Below are 19243 nucleotides of genomic sequence, written 5' to 3'. Positions count from 1 at the left end.
TTAACTCTGAGCAGCCATGGACAAGGGCAAGTTGTACCCCAATACGTAGGTGTAAAAATTGTACAGGCTACACCACCACCCTGTCACATCATCATCAACGTGCCCATTTGTGCCTGGGTAGTGGTCCTGTTATGGGAAGAAGGAATGCAGCAAGGACTCAGGATCGGTGGCCAGGAAAGCTGTGCATAGAGGTAGGGAGGTTATTTGTGGAGGGGGGTAAGGAGTGAGAGAGGGAGGTCAAGAGTTAAAATAAAAATATTTGGGAAAAAAATGTATAATGAAGTGAAACTGAACAGAAATAAAACTGGAGTGTAGGCTCTAAACCAACAAGGCCTGGGTAGGGATTCGGGGTTAAAGGTCTGGGATCTCCCACAGCTCTAGATCCCCAAACCCCTCCTCCCTCCCACTGACCCACCCAGCCTACTTCCTGGGTGTCCTTCCTCCACACTCCCCCTCCCCTTCGTCCCATTACTCTCAGCGGGCACCACCTCCCGGCACCTTGGGAAGTTCTTGTGTTCCCTCCCTGCTACTTCTTAGCTCTAACCCTGGACACACCCTCCCCATTTCCTGGCACCCCAGGATTATCTCCTCCCTCCCCTTCTCCTCCCCTCCCATGGCTCTGTTTTCCCTTCACCCGTGGGGTCCTGAACGGCAACACTATGCCCTCTCCTATCAAAAGAGGAGCTCATCTGACTGTCACACAAGCCATGCATGAGCCATACACCTATTTACTCAATTTAGAATCCTACAGGCAGCGTATTTTCCTCTTAAAATGAGGAAAAGGCAGGAAAGCTACAGTTATTAATGTAGCCAATAAGGATACATTAAATGCATTTTTAAAATGACTGATGGCACCAAAAAGCACATATCCAAAAAATTATACTAGTGGGTGGGAGATGAGGCAAAAAAAAGGGGGGACAAGGAAACATGTCAAAACTTGTATGACAAATAAAGGTATAAAGTTATTACTACTCAGGTTCTTCAGAGCTTCTAATAACTGAGGGGACAGGACTCCTTACCCAGCAAGACCACCGTCTCATAGTTCTCCTGCATGACGTCTCTGTAGAGGGCTCTCTGAGTGGGGTCCAACAGAGCCCATTCCCCCTTGGTGAAATACACAGCCACCTCCTTGAAAGTCACCAGCCCCTGAAAGACCAAGAGTCCCACACTCAGGACCAGCTTCCCCAGTCTCAACCCCACTATTCATGGAACAGCAGCACCAGGTAAATGGATGCTCCGGGAGGCACATGTTAACCGAGTCCCACCTCCATCTTGCTTAGAGCAGCCAGGATGCCTCACAGGGTAGAAAGAAAGAATCTTTGTGTCTCCCAGCTGACAGACGGAGGCAGGGTCTTCACATTTATCACATACCTACTACCCAGAGCTTGATAGAGGAGATGATGCTGTCTCTGGACCCTGCTGGTGGCTCCCTGGTAGGAATCCCAACACTCTCCAAATAAAATACATGGAAGACAGGGGACGTCAATAGTAAAAACTATAAATTAAAAGGTCAGAATTGTAGAAAATTGGTAAGGGAAGCTATCAGAAATCAATGACGAATCAAGGAAAATAAGAAGGAAGTTATTAAAAGTATATTAAGGACAAAATCAATCCTAACAATGTCAGTGGTCCATTAGCAGATGGAAATGGCAGAATTATCAAAAATCATGCAGAAGAGGTAAAAGTGTTCAATAAATGTTTCTCTCCTGGATTTGGGGAAAAACAGATGCTGTAACTCATATCATAAGATGTTGACGACGACACTTTTTCCATTCCAACAATAACTCACGAGGATGTTAAACAGCAGCTATTAAAGGTAGACATGTTTAAATCAGCAGGTCCAGATAACTTGTTTCCAAGAGTTTTAAAATGACCTGGTGGAGGAGTGTGGTGGACTGTTAATATTGATTTTAATTAGGACTTGGAACACTGGGGAAATTCCAGAAGACTGGAATAAAGCTAATGCTGTGCCAATATTTAAAAAGTGTAAAAGAGATGACCCAGCTAATTACAAGAGTGTTAGTCTGACATCGATACTGGACAAGATAATGGAGCAGCTGATACTTGACTTCATTAATAAAGAAAAAAAGGAGGGTAATATAATTAGTACCCGTTAACAAAGGTTTAGAGAAAATAGATCCTATCAAACTAACTGGGGATATCCTTATTGGATGAGATCAAAAGTTTGGCTGCAGCAAATAGTATTGATGTAATATACCTAGACTTGTAATATATTGATGTAATATACCATATACTATGAGGCATATGACTTGGTTCAGCACAATATTTTGACTAAAAAACTAGAATGATACTAAACAAACATGGCATACATTAAATAGATTAAAAACGGTGATTGTAAATGGGGAACCATGGTGAAGTGGATTTATTTCTAGTGGGTTCCCGCAATGATTGGTTCATGGCCCTGTGCTATTTAACATTCTTATCAATAACCTAGAAGAGAATATAAAAACATCACTGATAAAGTTTGCAGTTGCCACAAAGATTGGAGGTGGTGGTAACGAATCAAGTGTCAGTAGATTCAGGCTCCAACACTGGGAGTCTGGGAAGTTTTCTCAGCCCTTGCTGGAGGGTTATTTCTTGTTCCACAAAGAGGGGAAGTTCCATTCCCAACTCCTGTGCCTTGAAATTAGGCTCAATCTGACACTACACCCCATATTCAGCATAATGGCATGATAATAATATGATTAGCACATAACTATGATGCATTTTTTACAAGATGAGTCATGTGCGGTGTCATTGGAAAAGTTATGATTTGCTGAATATGATTATCCTTTTTGTGTCCATGTATCGTGTTTGTATCTGGAGTTACCAATATTGTCTATATATCTGCATTTCAAATGTGCTCACTCTGGGTAATACCCATAACTAGCTTTTCAGGTACAACAACGAAGAAGCTCAACAAGTGAGGATGGCTCATCAACAAAGATAATGGACCATGGAATAGCTTAGCCTTCCAGTGAATAGCCTTCTGCCAGCCTATGAGTAATGGCTACTATGACTCAGCAGGGCATGCGACCAGACCACATGACACTGAACTCCACTTTGGTACCTGTATTTTTCCACAAAGTGGACTGGTAAGTGACTTTGGAACAAAGGATTCCCACCATATGGAAAAGCTATATGAATGTGGGGTGTGACATCATCTCTTGGCCTCACTCCCCACACAAGAGAACTCCTGGAAACACCTGAGGAACAAAGACTGAGCTGGCAGAAGTGCTGGTCCCAGGCTAAAGGGATTTCTAGCCTGTGTATGGAAACTTGGTGAACTGCTTGTATCAACAGTCAGGGTGACAAATTGCTAATTCATGTCCTATCTATCTAGCATGCTAGGCTTAGTTTGCATTTTTGTTTATTTGCTAGGTATTCTGCTTTGATCTGTTTGCTAACTGTTATAATCACTTAAAATCTATTTTTCTGTAGTTAATAATCTTGTTTTATGCTTTATCTTAGCCAGTGTATTTTGAGTGAAGTGTCTGAGGAGAAAAAAATCTCAGCTTGGTTAACACAAGCTTGTTGTGCAGCTCTTTCCCACAATCAAGGGGAAGGAAAACTATATTCATGAGTTTATATTGTACAGATCTCTGTCCGGTTGAAGACAGTATAATTCTGGGTTTATACTCCAGCATGGGTGCAAAACTGGGGAGCTGGGAAATTGGCTGTTGTCTTCTATCTGTCCTTGAGTGACTTAGGTAAAGCACTCAGGTAGCTTAGTTGGATATAAAAAGAAAAAGGAGGACTTGTGGCACCTTAGAGACTAACCAATTTATTTGAGCATCAGCTTTCGTGAGCTACAGCTCACTTCCTCAGATGCATATCGTGGAAACTGCAGCAGACTTTATATATACACAGAGAATATGAACCAATACCTCCTCCCACCCCACTGTCCTGCTGGTAATAGCTTATCTAAAGTGATCATCAGGTGGGCCATTTCCAGCACAAATCCAGGTTCTCTCACCCTCCACCCCCACACACAAATTCACTCTCCTGCTGGTGATAGCCCATCCAAAGTGACAACTCTTTACACAATGTGCATGACAATCAAGTTGGGCTATTTCCTGCACAAATCCAGGTTTTCTCACATCCCCCCCACCCCCATACACACACAAACTCACTCTCCTGCTGGTAATAGCTCATCCAAACTGACCACTCTTCAAGTTTAAATCCAAGTTAAACCAGAACATCTGGGGGGGGGTAGGAAAAAACAAGAGGAAACAGGCTACCTTGCATAATGACTTAGCCACTCCAAGTCTCTATTTAAGCCTAAATTAATAGTATCCAATTTGCAAATGAATTCCAATTCAGCAGTTTCTCGCTGGAGTCTGGATTTGAAGTTTTTTTGTTTTAAGATAGCGACCTTCATGTCTGTGATTGCGTGACCAGAGAGATTGAAGTGTTCTCCGACTGGTTTATGAATGTTATAATTCTTGACATCTGATTTGTGGATATATGATGCCACCTGCTGTCATGTTGGGTGATAAGAGGGCCTGGAGAGGCTGGCTGAAACTCCAGCAAAGCAGTGTGAGAAGGGCCAGCCCACCTTGAGGGTTAGAGGGCACAGTGGTTCCCAGAAGCCCCCAAACTGCACTCCAGGGGTGACAACCCATCACTCCCAAGATTACAAAAGTCTCAGCAGATTTGTCACATCCTGTCCCCTCCCTTTCTCAACCCTAGATATTTCCTGCTAGAGGAGAAGCTCCCACCCTCCTATGCATTTACTGCTCCTCTCCCTCCAAGCAGAACCCACCACCAGCTCCCTGATAATCCCTTACCTGAGCCCGATCCATTGCAGCCATTTCCTTCCCCCGGGAGGATGGGATGATCTGGAGTGAAACGTGGACGTTATTCTGTAGCCTGCCAGGGCGAGAAGGGAATGTGAGAGAATTCAGACGGGGCTTTTGTCCATTCCACAAGCCAATTCCCCCCAGGATTTTTCCCTGCTAATGGACATTCTAGGTTCTGCCACACTGTGAAGCACAGAGTGACCTTATTCCAGTACAGGTCTAGCCCCCTCCCACCAGGGTGTAACGCTGTGAGACATGGTGAAACCCTCCCCGTAACAGAGGCTCTCAATTACACTTATCAAGTTTGCGGATAATATCAAGCTGGGAGGGGTTGCAAGAGCTTTGGAGGAGAGGATTAAAATTCAAAATGATCTGGACAAACTGGAAAAATGGTCTGAAAGTAAAAAGGATGAAATTCAATAAGGACAAATGCAAAGTACTCCACTTAGGAAAGAACAATCAGTTGCACACATACAAAATGGGAAATGACTAGGAAGGAGCACTGCGGAAAGGGATTTGGGAGTCATAGTGGATCACAAGCTAAATATAAGTCAACAGTGTAACGCTGTGGCAAAAAAATCAAACATCATTCTGGGATGTATTAGCAGGAGTATTGTCAGCAAGACACAAGAACAATGAGGAGTCTTGTGGCACCTTAAAGACTAACACATTTATTAGAGCATAAGCTTTCGTGGGCTATGACCCACTTCTTCAGACCACAAGACTCCTCGTTGTTTGTTCTGAAACAGACTTACACAGCTACCCCTCTGAAACAAGACACAAGAAGTAATTCTTCCACTCTACTCCACGCTGATTAGGCCTCAACTGGAGTACTGCGTCCAGTTCTGGGTGTCACATTTCAGGAAAGATGTGGACAAATTGGAGAAAGTCCAGAAAAGAGCAACAAAAATGATTAAAGGTCTAGAAAACACGACCTGTGAGGGAAGATTGCAAAAATTGGGTTTGTTCAGTCCGGAGAAGAGAATACAGAATGGACATGATCACAGTTTTCAAGTACATAAAAGGTTGTTACAAGAAGAAGGGAGAAAAATTGTTCTTCTTAACCTCTGCGGATAGGACAAGAAGCAATGGGCTTAAATTGCAGCAAGGGCAGTTTAGGTTGAACATTAGGAAAAACTTCCTAACTGTCAGGGTGGTGAAGCACTGGAATAAATTGCCTAGCGAGGTTGTGGAATCTCCATCATTTGGGATATTTAAGAGCAGGATGGACAAACACCTGTCCGTGACGGTCTAGATCACGGGTGGCAAACCTGAGCCTTTGAAGGAGCCAGAATTTACCAATGTACATTGCCAAAGAGCCTCATTCATATATAACGATTATACACGTGTGTGTGTGTATATATGCACACACATACATTATCAACTTATATAATGTATAGTAAACAATAATAACTTAATCTTTTACTTAGTGGGACTTCTGCCAATCCTTGCTTTCAACAATTCCCTTGAAGTTTGGTTTGTGTTCAGTTGTGCTCACACGCAGCAGTTCTCTTAAGTGGCTGTCTGTCAAAATGGATCGGTGCTTGGATTTCACATGTTTGAGTGTCGAGAAAAGAGACTTGCAAATATAGGTTGAGGGAAACATCGAAATTAATTACAGGGCTGTACCTCTGGGGTATTTAACCTTTGGTACAGATTTCCAGAAAGTAAGGGTCCCCTCTACCTTCTGAACGGATTTCAATCTTCCAAAAGTTCTATTATTTCCATCTGGGATGTTGCTTCGTCAGTGACTAAAGGGGGCTTCAGACAATTGGCTTTCACTGCCCTCGCCTGCAGGCACCGTTCCCCACGGCTCCCTTTGGCCGGGAATGGGGAACCGCGCCAATGACATCTTTGGGGGTGGTACCCACTGGCGAGGGCAGCCCCAACCCACCGCCAGGAGCCACTGCTGGAGATGCTGGCCACTTCCGGGAGTGGTGCAGGGCCAGGGGAGGCAAGAAGCCTGCCTTAGTCCCACTAAACGATGCAGCCACCATGGAGCCGCTCAAGATAAGCGGCACTGGGCCGAACGCCTCCTGCACCCTGAAACCCCAACCTCCTGCCCTGAGCCCCCCCGTACTCCACACCCCCTCCTGCACCCCAACACCCTGCCTTGAGCACCTGCTCTACCCCTGCTGCACCCCAACCCACTGCCCTGAGCCTCCTCCTGCACCATAACCCCTTGCCCTGAACCCCTTCCTGCACACTGCACTCCCTCCCACACCCCAACCCCCAGCCCTAGATTCATGGCCCTGCGTACAATTTCCCCACCCAGATGTGGCTGTCGGGCCAAAAAGTTTGCCCCCCTACCCCCCCCCCCCGGCTTAGAGATTCTCTGCCAGTCAGGAAGTGGTAGCAGTGCGGGAAGACTGGCAGCTGATAGTTGGAGGGGTGAAGAGGTTTGGAGTATGGTGGGGGGCAGAAGCGGCTGGGACTGGGTGACCGGGGGCAGGTCAGTCTCCATGTGGGACACTCGCTCCTCCTGTGCCCCTTCCACACCCTCTTGCGAGTAGAGAACGACCACTCTGTCCCCACCCCCAGAGGCTACCGGTGTCTCAGGACTCTCCCAAGTTGCACCCACTAACTCTCTTCCCATTTGGGGTATAGCTCAGGGCAACAATTTCCCACCAAGAAGAACCCTGCTCTCTGTTCTGGTGCCACGGGGGCCTGTGGTGGGCGAATGGCAGAACTGCAGCACTTCTCGGGGACAATGTATTTTCTTCATCCAAAATAAACAAACAAATAAATAAAATTCTGCACTGGAGGTGAATTCTGTGCGTACGCAGTGGCGCAGAATTCCCACATGAGTTACTCACAACCTGCACAAACATCACCTGCTCACTCCCATCTCTTCGCCCTATGTCTCCGAGTCCCAGAGCTGCCGCTGTCATTAATGCACACAGGCTTTCTCTCCTGATAGTGCTGGCAAGACCCAATCCAGTGACAGGACTGAACTCCCTTATTTTCCCATCACATGGGACAGTCTCAGCTGAGGGGGAGGTGAGAGTGGGAGGGGGTACAAAGGGAAAAGCCATGCTGGTCACAGGATATCAAAGAGAGGTATTTTAATAGGTTCTTAAACCTAGACCCACCTGGGTCTCTCCAAGAGATCTGAAAGTGGCAGAAGAAGACAAACAGGAAGACAGAGTTCAGGACTTTTAACCAAACATTTTCAAGCCCCTGGAAGAAACTACATATCCCTTCTGCCCCCTGGGTATGCTTGTGTCCTATATGAGGGACCACCTTCATGTGTGGTGGGTGCATGGGTGGGGTCCCCAAACAACTAGACCCATCTGCAGACTGGAAAGCCAGGGCAACTCCAGTACAGCATGAGGAGTGTGGTAGCAGTTCTGGAGCCTCTGCCCCCTCTAGGTCCCATGGTAGATGGCTCTGGCAGCATCAAGTGGGTCCATCACTGCAAGGGAAGGCTGGGGTCGTGTCTGAGATTGGGGTGAAGAGTGTGGGTGAGGGGGGTCCATGCCCAGGAATGGGGGATGGAATTCACCTCCTCACTGCTCTGCAGAGACCAGCAACTAGGGATTTATCCAGTGAAGTGAATTTCACTCTGGGTGACTTTGAGCCAGCCACTGAAAGATCCTTGTGCCTTAGGTTCCACACTGGCCAAAGGAGTTTACCAGTACTTCCGCCCCAGACTGCCGGGGGCAGCCAGGGAAAATTAGTAGGTTATGGGAATTAGAAGGTGAAAATTCATTACGAACTATGATATGTGTGTGTTTATTATTAAATCATCAGACACCCAACAATCCCGGTCCTCCTTCCGATGAGCTATAAATGCCGAAGAGACTCAGCTCCTCATCCTGCAGTGAATTTCTGCCCCTCCTCACTTTCTATAGCAACACTTTCAAGAACAGGCCAGGGAAACATGTAAATACTTTGAACCAAATTCCAGAAACTGCTGAGCATGCACAAGTTAAAATGAAACCAAGGTCCCGTCGCTCTAAGGACCTGGCCCCTAGCGCAAAATAGGAGACACTCGCCAGAAATCTGAAACAGCCACTTCATAACTGATAGAATGGTATTTATTTATTGACTTTTGGGAATTACCAATAAAAGAAACAACGCAGTGAAGTTGATACCCTGAGAGAAAGATCTCATGTGTCTTTACAAATCAGTATAAACTAATCTGGAACTTTATAGAGTAAAATGCCTTATTCTTAGCCCATGGTGATTAACTGGAGTCACTACAGGGCAGAATTAAGGTTGGGTGCCTTAGCTGTGAATTTCCATCCCCTAGCACATTGCGATTGCTGTTAAGTGGGTTTCGCAAAATTCATTTTGCCAATTTTTTTTTTTCAGATTTCAAATGATGATATGAGTATTTATTTTTAAGCCCTTTTTTCAATGTTTACAATTTCAATGTTCAGCGTTGTGGGAAGTTATGAGGGTGGTCAGACAACAATTATTTAATTTCAGTAAATGTTGAGATTCAAAAAGCCAAATCTTTATAATGGTTCAAACACAAATTGTCAACGTCACATGCAAAATATACAGTGTAAATATCCTTCAATCAAACTTGAATATCTCCAGAAGCATTTCTGTATTTTACCTATATAAATATTTTTTTCATCTGTGTGTGTAGAGTGAAATCAACATGGACTGGGAGCTGAGCTGACCAGGAGGCCAGAACTCACGGGGGGTTGGGACAAGAAGTTAACAGGACTGGGTAGAGGCACTTCTGTATATTTTCCCCCGTTTACCATCCTGCCATGTATTTAGCTTAGAAACTTTTCATTCACATTTAAACACATTGGAGCTAAGCTGTGTTGATGCATTTCCACTTACAGTGGTACAGTTTTAATTAGGTGCTTAATTAGATGTTTATGCAACACAAAGCAGTCAATAACTGGTGTGCTTTAATTAACTTGACTGTGTGTTGTGCATCCGTTTTAAAAAACAAAAAAGATGGTGTGAGCGAGTGTCAAAATTTCAGGCATTAACACGTGGAAATTAGGGCTCAGTTCATTTCTCATGCGTTTATCTCAAAATTTTATTTTCGCTTTTGAATCAGCATTAATACCATGGTGTTCTAATAGCATTGATATCTATTTGCATAATTGTTTCCAAGATTTCATTGGCTATTGTGAACCAGCCATCTTAACCTTTTATTTTGAGATTACTAAATACAATCCAGCGTACGACTCCTGAAAGTCTGCAAGCCCTGGCCGGTGACATGCTCCCTAGAGAGCAAACACCTGATGAGCCCCTTTGCCCCTAAAAAGCACGTTTGGCTCTTTGACATTGCTTTATCCACCCCACCAGAAAATGCTATCGGTAACCAGGTAATTACAGCGTACCTTCACTAGGTATAGTCCTACCAGCTATGTGCCAAAATTCAAATGGTTCTGTTTGGTTTATCTTTCATGCAGCTTTGCAATTACTAGATCCCATTTAAAAACTGGAACTGAAATAACCAAAGCAAGTTAAGAAGAGAGTGGCTTCGGGCACAGGTGGGGGTAAAACAACAAAGGGAAAGAACTGACTACGCAAAAAGGGAACATCCCAAACTATCAGAGCCCCAGACCCCCGTCCAACTGAATCCACCCAAGGCAGGCATAACAAGCTGGGCCCCTGAAAAATCACCCATCCCATCTGGCAGTGAATGCCGCATGTTCCAGATGGAGCTATGGTGTGCATCTGCTCTGCTGACATGCTGCTTTGGTACGGAAGGCACCACGGCCAAAGGGAGCAGAGACATGGACTCCTACAAAACACAATCCCAGATACACCTCCAACATCACATCCCTTTCCCCCACCTCCACGATGTCTGCCATCCCTTCCCCCACTTCCATGTGACCACTCTCAGCCTATTGCTAACAGTTCCTTCTAGCCTTCAGCACTATAAATAAATAAAACATGGTGTTACAAAAGGTAGATCGTGCCAGGAAAACCTGATCTCCTTCTGTGAGAGGGGAACTAATTTTTTGGACAAAGGAAATGCAGTAGCTCTCATCTATCTGGATATCAGTAAGGCATTTGATACAGTTCCACATGGGAAACTATTCTTTACATTGGAGAAGATGGAGATTAATATGAGAACTGAAAGGTTGATAAGGAATTGGTTACAGGGGAGACTACAAGGAGTCATACTGAACGGTGAGTTGTCAGGCTGGAGGAAGGTTACAAGTGGAGTTCCTCAGAGATCAGTCTTGGGACCAAATCTTATTCAACATTTTTATTCGTGACCTTGGCACAAAAAGTGGGGGTGACACACAAAGCTGGGAGGGATTGCCAACCTGGAGGAGGACGGGAATATCATCCAAGAAGATCTGCATGACCTTGAAAGCTGGAGTAATAGAAAATGGGATGAAAATTAATAGTGCAAAATTATGCACTTAGGGACTAACAAGAAGAATTTTTGCAATAAACTGGGGATTTATCAGTTGGAAGTGACAGAGGAGAAGAAAGACCTAGGTGTATTGGTTGATCACAGGATAATTAGGAGTTGCCAATGTGATGCAGCCGTGAAATAGGTTAATCCAATTCTAGGATGCATCAGGCGAGGTATTTCCAGTAGACACAGGGAAGGATTGGTACTGTTATACAAGTAGTGATGAGACCTCATCTGAAATACTGTGGGCCATTCTGGTCTCCCATGTTTAAGAAGGATGAATTCAAATTGGAATAGGTGCAGAGAAGGGCTACTAGGATGATCCAAGGAATGGAAAACCTGCCCTAGGAGAGGAGACTCAAAGATCTTGGCCCGTTTAGCGTAACCAAAAGAAGGCTGAGGGGAGATATGATTGCTCTCTATCAATAGATCAGAAGAATAAATACCAGGGAGGAGAGGAGTTATTTAGGTTAAGCACCAACGTTGGCCCTAGAACAAATGGATATTGGCCATCAATAAGTTCTGGTTTGAAAACAGGTGAAGGTTTCTAGCCGTCAGAGTGAAGTTTTGGAACAGCCTCCAAAGGAAGCAGTGGGGGCAAAAAAACGAACTGGCTTCAAGACTGAGCTCGATACCTTTCTGGAGGGACTGGTAGGATGGGACTGCCTACAATGGCGTGTAGTCAATCTGCAACTGCTTGCAGCAAATATCTCCAACGGCCGGTGATGGGACACTAGATGGGGAGGGCTCTGAGTTACTACAGAGAATTCTTTCCCAGGTGTCTGGCTGCTGGCTCTTCCCCACATGCTCAGGGTCTAATTGATCGCCATATTTGGGGATGGGAAGGGATTTTACCCAGATTGGCAGAGACCCTGGGGTTTTTTGTTTTTTTATTTTGCCTTCCTCTGCAGCATGGGGCATGACACGTGTCATTTGCATGTTTAAACTCATGTAAATGATGGATTTTTTTGTAATTTGAAGTCTTTAAATAATGATTTGAGGATTTCATTAACTCAGCCCAAGGTTCAGGGTCTATGACAGAAGTGGGTGAGTGAGGTTCTGTGGTCTGCGATGTGCAGGAGGTCAGACTAGATGACCATGATGGTCCCTTCTGGCCTTAAAGCCTGTGAGTCCATAAACTGTGCCTTGCGTTGCCCAGACACTGATGGAGATCAGGGCCCCCTTGTGCTGCGCATGGCAGAGAACCTGATTGAGATCAGCACGCCCATTGTGCTGGGCACTGCACAGACAGAGAGGGACAGTCCTTGCCCCAAAGAGATCACAATCCACATAGACAATGGGTAGAAGGAGAGAGGCTGTGACTTCCAAGGTCAACAAGCAGGTCAGTGACAGAATGAGGAACAGATCCTGCTAACTCCAGAGCCCCGTCACCCGCAGCTTAAAAGGTCCCCAGACCCCACTGTATTAGGCTGCAGAAAGAGTTGGTTTGTCCATTGATGCACAGGCTGTCTTGGCTGGGAAGCTCAGCTGCGGTCCCTGCACACAGCTGGGGGTGGGTGTCCTGGGTCAGGAGAAGTCAGTGTCCAATCCTGTGGGGCTGTGCTCCTGGCTCGTACCTCCAGCACTCACTGCTGCCCCTCCGTTACCAGCTGCACCGTTCAGCCAGCCCCAGGCCTCAGTGAGGTCACTGCCCCCGCCCTCCACACAAACCCACACTCCAAACCTTCAAACTGCGACATGGTGCACCAGTGCCAGAGTGCACTAGTGTGAATTGTGTCTGTACTAAGGGTTTGCACCAATGCCTAAAACACCAGCGTGGCAGAGACCTTCAGTACCCACAACAGCAGTACGGGATCTATTTCTAGCTCTGTCACGGACGTCCTGGGTGACCTGGCACACATCAATGTTTCTCCTCCCAACTTTAGTCTGTTTAAGCAGCTGCCCACTCACTGGGGTCTCCTCTCTCTCCAGAGCTGCTCACCACTAAAATCTGTGTGGGTGTCAGCAGAGCTAAGGTAGGTGAGCTCTGGAATAGTTTTAAAAGGGCGGCTGCTAAGTCTCTTTCCCTGGAAGAACAGGTAGGAGAAACCTCTGTCAGAGAGGATCTACATATACTTGGTCCTGCCTCGGCAGAAAGAGCTGGACTTGATGACATCTTGAGGTCCTCTCCAACCCTACATTTCTATGATGCTATGCAATATATATGTATAAAAACACAACATACAGAATAAAACCCACCACAACATAATGTCAGGCACTTCAGACAAAAAAACAACAAAAAACTACACTCCACAGCAGGAAATGACAATACAAAGGAAAAGAAAGCAACACAAGGCAAACTAAGACACCCTAGGACAAAAGTACACAATGGAAAAGAGCTCAACTCAAACCAACACAACACCGGCACCACACAAGCTGAGGCAAAACAATGCTCCATAAAACTCTGCAACACAACATGGTGCATCACAGGTCCAAATGGCACCATGCAAAACAGCTCAGGCTAGAACGACACAGCACAGAAGTGAATTCATTCAATGTAGGCCTGGAAGGGAGCTTGAGAGGTTGTCTACGCAAGCCTCCTGTGGTGAGGCAGGACCAAGTATCCCTAGACATTCCCAGACTGGTGTACCTCTAACCTGGTCTTCAACACCTCCCATGAAGGAAATTCGACAACCTCCCTTGGAAGCCAATGAGATGCAAACACAGACCAAAACAAGGCTGTGCGCACACACACGCTGGGCTTGCGGTTAAGGGGAGAGGCAAGGATTCAAACAATCTGGGTTCGGTTCCCAGTTTTGCCCCAAATTCTCCATGCGAACTTGAGCAAACCACTTCAGCTCTCCGAGTTTCAGCTTCCCCATCTGTAAAACGGAGAGCAGCCTCCCACCCTTTGCACGATTTAGCCTTTGAGCTTCTTGGGGCAAGGAATCTCCGTCGCTGTGGGCACGTCTACCCTGCCGTTAGGCACCGGCGGCCGGCCCGTGCCCGTTGACTTGGACTCACACGGCTCAGGCTGCGGGGCTGCCGAACGGGGGGGGGTGGGGGGTGTCGATGGTCCGGCTTGGGCTGCAGCCCAAGCTCTGGCCCCCTCCCACCTCGCAGGGTCTGGGCTCAGCCTGGAGGACATCTACCCTGCCACGAACCAGCCCCTTCGCCCGAGGCCTGGGCGCCCGAGCCGGCTGGCATGGGGCCAGCTGTGGGTTTTTCACGGCAGCGTAGAGATACCCGTACAGCGGTGGGTTGAGCACAGGGCCAGGCCCAACGGGGACACGGACCTCAGCCAAGGTCTCTAAAGAGCCCAGCGGGGCTCAGACCGCCCCCCCTTGACGTCTCTGCCACTCCAGGAACAACGAGGTCCCCGGTTTTGTCCCCCCGCCTCTGCGGCACCCGGCCCGAGGGGGGCCCGATGTCGCCGCGGGCTGACGCAGGGCCTGGCACGAAGGGGGCCCCAAACTCGGTCAGGGGCTGTGCCCGGCACCCGGGGGGGGGGGGGCGGGGACCTCAGTCCGACCCCTGGGGGGGCGGGGGAGGGGGGGGGAAGCGGGAAGAGCGCCAAGGATTTGCTGCCGGTATTTCAGAGGGGGGGAGGAGGACACGGGGCATAGGCGAAGGGCACGTCCCTGCAGGGAAAATGGGGGGCAGGGGACCCCCCCCCCGCCCCAGACCGGAGACCTGAACTGGCCACGGGCGGAGGGGGGAGGGAACGGGGTACGGGGGGGGGCAGAGCCCGTCTCAGGGAGGTGGGGGGAGGGGGGGTCACCCCGGCTGCCCCTCGCTGCTGTGGGGACGGAAAGGGGGCAGGGCGGGAGCGGGGGGGGGTCCCAGGGGAGGGGGCAGCGGTAAATCCGGGGGGGGTCTCAGCCCCCCCCGGCCACGTCCGGGCTGCGCCGACATTTTCCCTCCCCCCTTCCCTCAGGTCTCCCCCCGCCCCCCTTCTCCTGCCCCCCGCCCCCCCGGACAGGGGGCAGAGTCACCGCCCGGCCCCGCCCCCGCGGCTCGCTCCGGTACCTGGAGGCTGCAGCGCCGCCGGCCCGATCTGCGCATGCCCGGCTCTCCCCCTATCTGCGCATGCCCGGCTCTCCGCCCGCCCACCCCCCCCGATCTGCGCATGCTCAACTCCCACCCCACCCCCGATCTGCGCATGCCCAGAGCCGGGCGACCTAAAACCCTGCTCCGGCTCCAACGGCCCCGCACGAGCCCGGCAGAGCCGCGGCGCCTTCGCAGCCGGGTTCCCCCGCCCCCGCTCCCCACGTCTCTTCCGTTCCGAGAGAGTCAGGAACTACATCTCCCAGCCTGCCCCGGGGCCGCTTCCGCCCTTTCCGGCCCAGGTAAGGGTGCGGGTTTCCGCGGCTGTTATTACTGCGCATGCTCCGTGCGCGCCCCGCTCGTGCTCCCGCCCCCTCCCCCCGCGCCTAACGTCACTTCCGCCGCGTGTGACGCGGGAGGCCGGCCGAGCCGGTGCGCCTCCGCCCTGGGGTCTGTGCTGGGGGGGGGCTCCGTCATTAACCCCCCCGTGCCCGGCCGGGGGGGGCTTTCTCCAGCCGGGACCCGCCCCCCGGGCTCTGCCCGCCCCCGCCCCGGTGAGTGGGAGACCCCGCGGGGGGGGGGGCAGGAAAGTGACTCTCTGCCCCCGGCACGGCTGGGATTGGGGGGGGGGCAGAGACTGGGGCCCGCGGGGGGGGGTCCCTTGGGGGGAGGGGGGTGTCGGGCGGCGGGGGGGGTGGGGGTTGAACTGTCTCTGTGCAGCCAGGAAATTCCCGGGGGGGGGAAGTGGGGGGCGGGGGGGGGAGTTAATTGGATCCTGTCCCTGTTTGTGCCCCCCCCCCACGGGCACAAATGCCCCCCCGGTTTTCCCCTTTTCCCTCTCGGTAGCTCCCACGCGGCTGTAAACTCCCCCCCACCCCCCCATTGATCCGCTCTCTGGTCTCCCCTGATCCCCCCCCCGTCTCTCCCTCCTCCTCACATGTCCATTGAAACTCCCCTCCCGTGGGGGGGGGGCGGGATTTCCCCCCCCCGTTTTATCCGCAGCGATTTGTCCCGGTGTCGGTGGGAAGTTGGAGCCCGGAGCCATCCCCCAACCTGGCTGCCCCGGCGTGGGGGTGGGAGGAGACGCCGGGTCTCTGCCCGGGCGGGGAAGCGACTCCTTTGGTTCCGCTTTTCTCTAGCCTTGCGCTCAGAGACTTTGTTACGGGATGGAGGGAGCGGGAAGGGGAAGGGAGTTTGAAAATCTCTCGGTGGGCTTAGCCTGGCAGGAGGGGCCCGGTCTACACGGTAATACAGAGAACAAGCATTTTCCCAGCACGGCAGAATCTAGGCTGCCTGTCTGCAGGGAAAGGGCCTGGGGGAATCGTGATGTGAAATGAACTAAAGCCCGTTCCTAAACCTCCACAACGGCCCTTCTCGCCCGGCCAGGCTGCAGAACGACGCCCAAGTTTCCCTCCAGCTGATCCCGTCCTCCCATGGGACAGGGGAGAGAAATGGCTGCAGAGGAGCCAGTTCAGGTAGGGATTATCGGGGAGTTGCTGGTGGGCTCCTGCAGGAGGGAGAGGGGCAGCAAATACAGCGGAGAGGGGAAGGTTTGCACCGTCTGGTTTGGAGGTTGGAGCGGGGACAGGAAATGCACAGGGTGGAGAAAGGGAGGAGGCCAGGGGGTGGCAGACCTGCTGGGAGTTGTTTAATAAGTGGCCTAGATTCTTGGAACAGACCCATGAGGTTCGGAGGTGGAAATGCTCCAATCTGGTGAACAGAAAATAACCCAGCTACATGGGGCTGGGAAAACGGACCAGACTCGTAGTGCTGGAGCCTGATCCAGCTAACCAGCGGCAGCGCTGAGATTTGAAAGGACCACTCACCAGTCAGGCTCAGGGGAGCTGCCCCTCGCTTCATATCCAGCTCCTCACAAGGAGGAGGGTGTTGGGCTTCCAGCCAGGGAGCTCGCCCTGGACCCTGCTAGGGGCTCCATCTCCGGTATCAGTCTGTGGTTGGTCGGAGTGTGATGGATCTGCTGAGAGAGAGGAGGGTCTCTCTCTTCGCCCCCTCACCCTGGCATTTCCTGGATGCTGTGAGTGGGATGGGGGTGCAACTCTGTTGACTGTGAGCCTCCCAGAGCTTCCATTTGATTGGCTCCTCTCCCCCACGAACAGTGGGGCTGTGAGTGGGGCAGCAGGCACTGAGTGTGGGACTCTTGCTCTTTCAGGGGCCGGTAACCTTCGAGGAGGTGGCTGTGTAGAAGACTGGGCTCTGGTGGACTCCGCTCAGAGAGCCCTCTACAGAGACGTCATGCAGAAGAACTATGAGAATGTGACCTCGCTGGGTAAGGATTCCTGTGCCCTCGATTCTTGGAAGGGGAAATGAAGAGATAAGGTTCATGCCAGCCCCACAATGCCACCTCTGCTCTGTCCTGTTTCTGCATCACCCCAACATGCCACTGACACATACAATACCACTCTACCCTCTCCTCCTACAGAACACTTCGGGAACAGAGCACAGGAGCAGTATCTCACAGTGTCAGATATCTCCTGTTTGCTGAAATAAAACTGGGGGTTAGGTTCAGCATAACCAACAGAAGGTTCCTACCCCTGAGCCTTCTCCACCCAGACCAGAATGTGCTTGGTGTATAACAAGCAGGCTGCTGGAGTCAGAGCTTGCTGGTCCAGGGTTACTGATCACACAGACCTTGAATGCTGGCTGGGGGAATCCAAACAAGGGAGCTCCAACAGCAGAACACTGAATCTCACCCAGGATTACAGATGAGGCAACACCTCACAGGTCTGGATAGCCCCTGTGCATGTGAAAATGGCCTAGGTTGCTAGTGAAACTTCTTTAGACCTGGAGAGTCAATGCTCCCCCTTCACCATGTGCGGTAGCCACAATCTCTCTTCTCTGCAGATTCCTTGGATCTTGGAGTGCAGCATTCCTGAAGTCACGTGACCCAATTCTTATTTTTCACATTCTGCTTTTCCAGACTACTTAGTCTGTTGTTCCTGAATTGTAGCTTCTAATTTCCCAGTGTTCTCAACAGCCAGGGACTTTCCCACTCCCTCCCATTGCGCTGGATTCATTAGATTCCGTAGTACATAAATCTGGCCATACTGGGTCAGATCAAAGGTCCAGCTAGCCCAGTATCCTGTCTTCTGAGAGTGGCCAATATCAGGTGTCCCAGAAGGAATGAATAGAACAGGCAGTCATCAAGTGATTCATCTCCTGTTGCCCATCTTATGGCAAAGAGAGGTTAGGGACACCATCCCTGTCCATTGTGGCTAATGGCCATTCATGGACCTATCCTCCATGAATTTATTTTGTTCTTTTTTTGAACTCTGTTATAGTCTTGGCCTTCACAACTTTCTCTGGCAAAGAGTTCAACAGGTTGATTGTCCATTGTGTGAAGAAATACTTCCTTTGGTTTGCTTTAAATTTGCTGCCTAGTACTTTAATTGGGAGACTCTCAGTTCTTGTGTTAGGAGGAGGAGTAAATAACAGTTCATTATCTACTTTCTCCACAGCAGTCTTGACTTTATAGACTTCTATCATATCTCCTCTTCTTTGTCTCTTTTCCAAGCTGAAAAGTTCCAGTCTTTTTAATCTCTCCATATACGGAATCTGTTTCATACCCCTAATAATTTCTGTTCCCCTTTTCTGAACCTTTTCGAATTCCAAAAATATCTTTTTGAGATGGGTGATGACATCTGCTCCCAGTATTCAAGATGTGGGTGTACCATGGATTTATATAGAGGCAATATGATACTTTCTCTGTTATTATCGATCCCTTTCTTAATGATTCCAGCGTTCTGGTTGTTTTTTTGACGGCCGCTGCACATGGAGTGGATGTTTTCAGAGAACTCTCCACAATGACTCCAAGATCTGTCTCTTGAGTGGAAACAACTAATTTAGACCCGATCATTTTATATGTATAGTTGGGATTATGTTTTCCAATGGGCTGCAATATATGTTATCCTGATATGTTGTACTGCTGAGATCCTGCATTCAGTGATATCCCTGCCCTTCCTGTTCCCTTTCTCCACTGAACCCCACCAGCCCATTCTTAGTGTTCCCAGCTTCCCCAGGACTCTCTCATTGTGTCTGGACCTCTGTCAGCAAGAAGCAGTGCCAGGGAGACTTGACCTCTGTCTGC

The 19243-nt window shown here is 49.5% G+C and overlaps 2 protein-coding genes across 8 annotated transcripts in view; one reads left to right on the top strand and one right to left on the bottom strand.

The window, feature by feature from the left end:
- LOC311514159 (uncharacterized protein) overlaps positions 1-16098 on the bottom strand; it is a 26616-nt gene extending 10518 nt beyond the window's left edge. For 2 of the 6 annotated variants that reach the window (XM_084616583.1, XM_084616584.1), the window contains exons 1-3: positions 16076-16098; positions 4791-4872; positions 1020-1146 (exon numbers count right to left, since the gene is read on the bottom strand). In XM_084616583.1, the coding sequence (XP_084472709.1) occupies positions 1020-1146; positions 4791-4872; positions 16076-16083 (217 nt within the window). In that variant the 5' untranslated portion in view covers positions 16084-16098. Of the gene's footprint in view, positions 1-1019; positions 1147-1371; positions 1451-4790; positions 6175-6228; positions 6805-16075 lie in introns of those variants that run through there. The other 4 variants (XM_084616586.1, XM_084616585.1, XM_084616587.1 and 1 more) reach the window with 4 other exon arrangements.
- Positions 15255-19243, top strand: part of LOC311514161 (uncharacterized protein) — a 17887-nt gene continuing 13898 nt past the window's right edge. The window contains exons 1-3 of one of the 2 annotated variants that reach the window (XM_084616590.1): positions 15255-15440; positions 16525-16613; positions 17309-17425. In XM_084616590.1, coding sequence (XP_084472716.1) covers positions 17392-17425 — 34 coding nt within the window. In that variant the 5' untranslated portion in view covers positions 15255-15440; positions 16525-16613; positions 17309-17391. Of the gene's footprint in view, positions 15441-15552; positions 15693-16524; positions 16614-17308; positions 17426-19243 lie in introns of those variants that run through there. The other variant, XM_084616591.1, reaches the window with a different exon arrangement.

The sequence above is a fragment of the Lepidochelys olivacea genome, assembly GCF_965140295.1.
Source record: "Lepidochelys olivacea isolate rLepOli2 genome assembly, chromosome: 28".
In the NCBI taxonomy this organism is placed as follows: Eukaryota; Metazoa; Chordata; order Testudines; family Cheloniidae; genus Lepidochelys; species Lepidochelys olivacea.
Note: the sequence above shows the minus strand (reverse complement) of the source record. Positions and strands in the feature narration are given on the sequence as shown.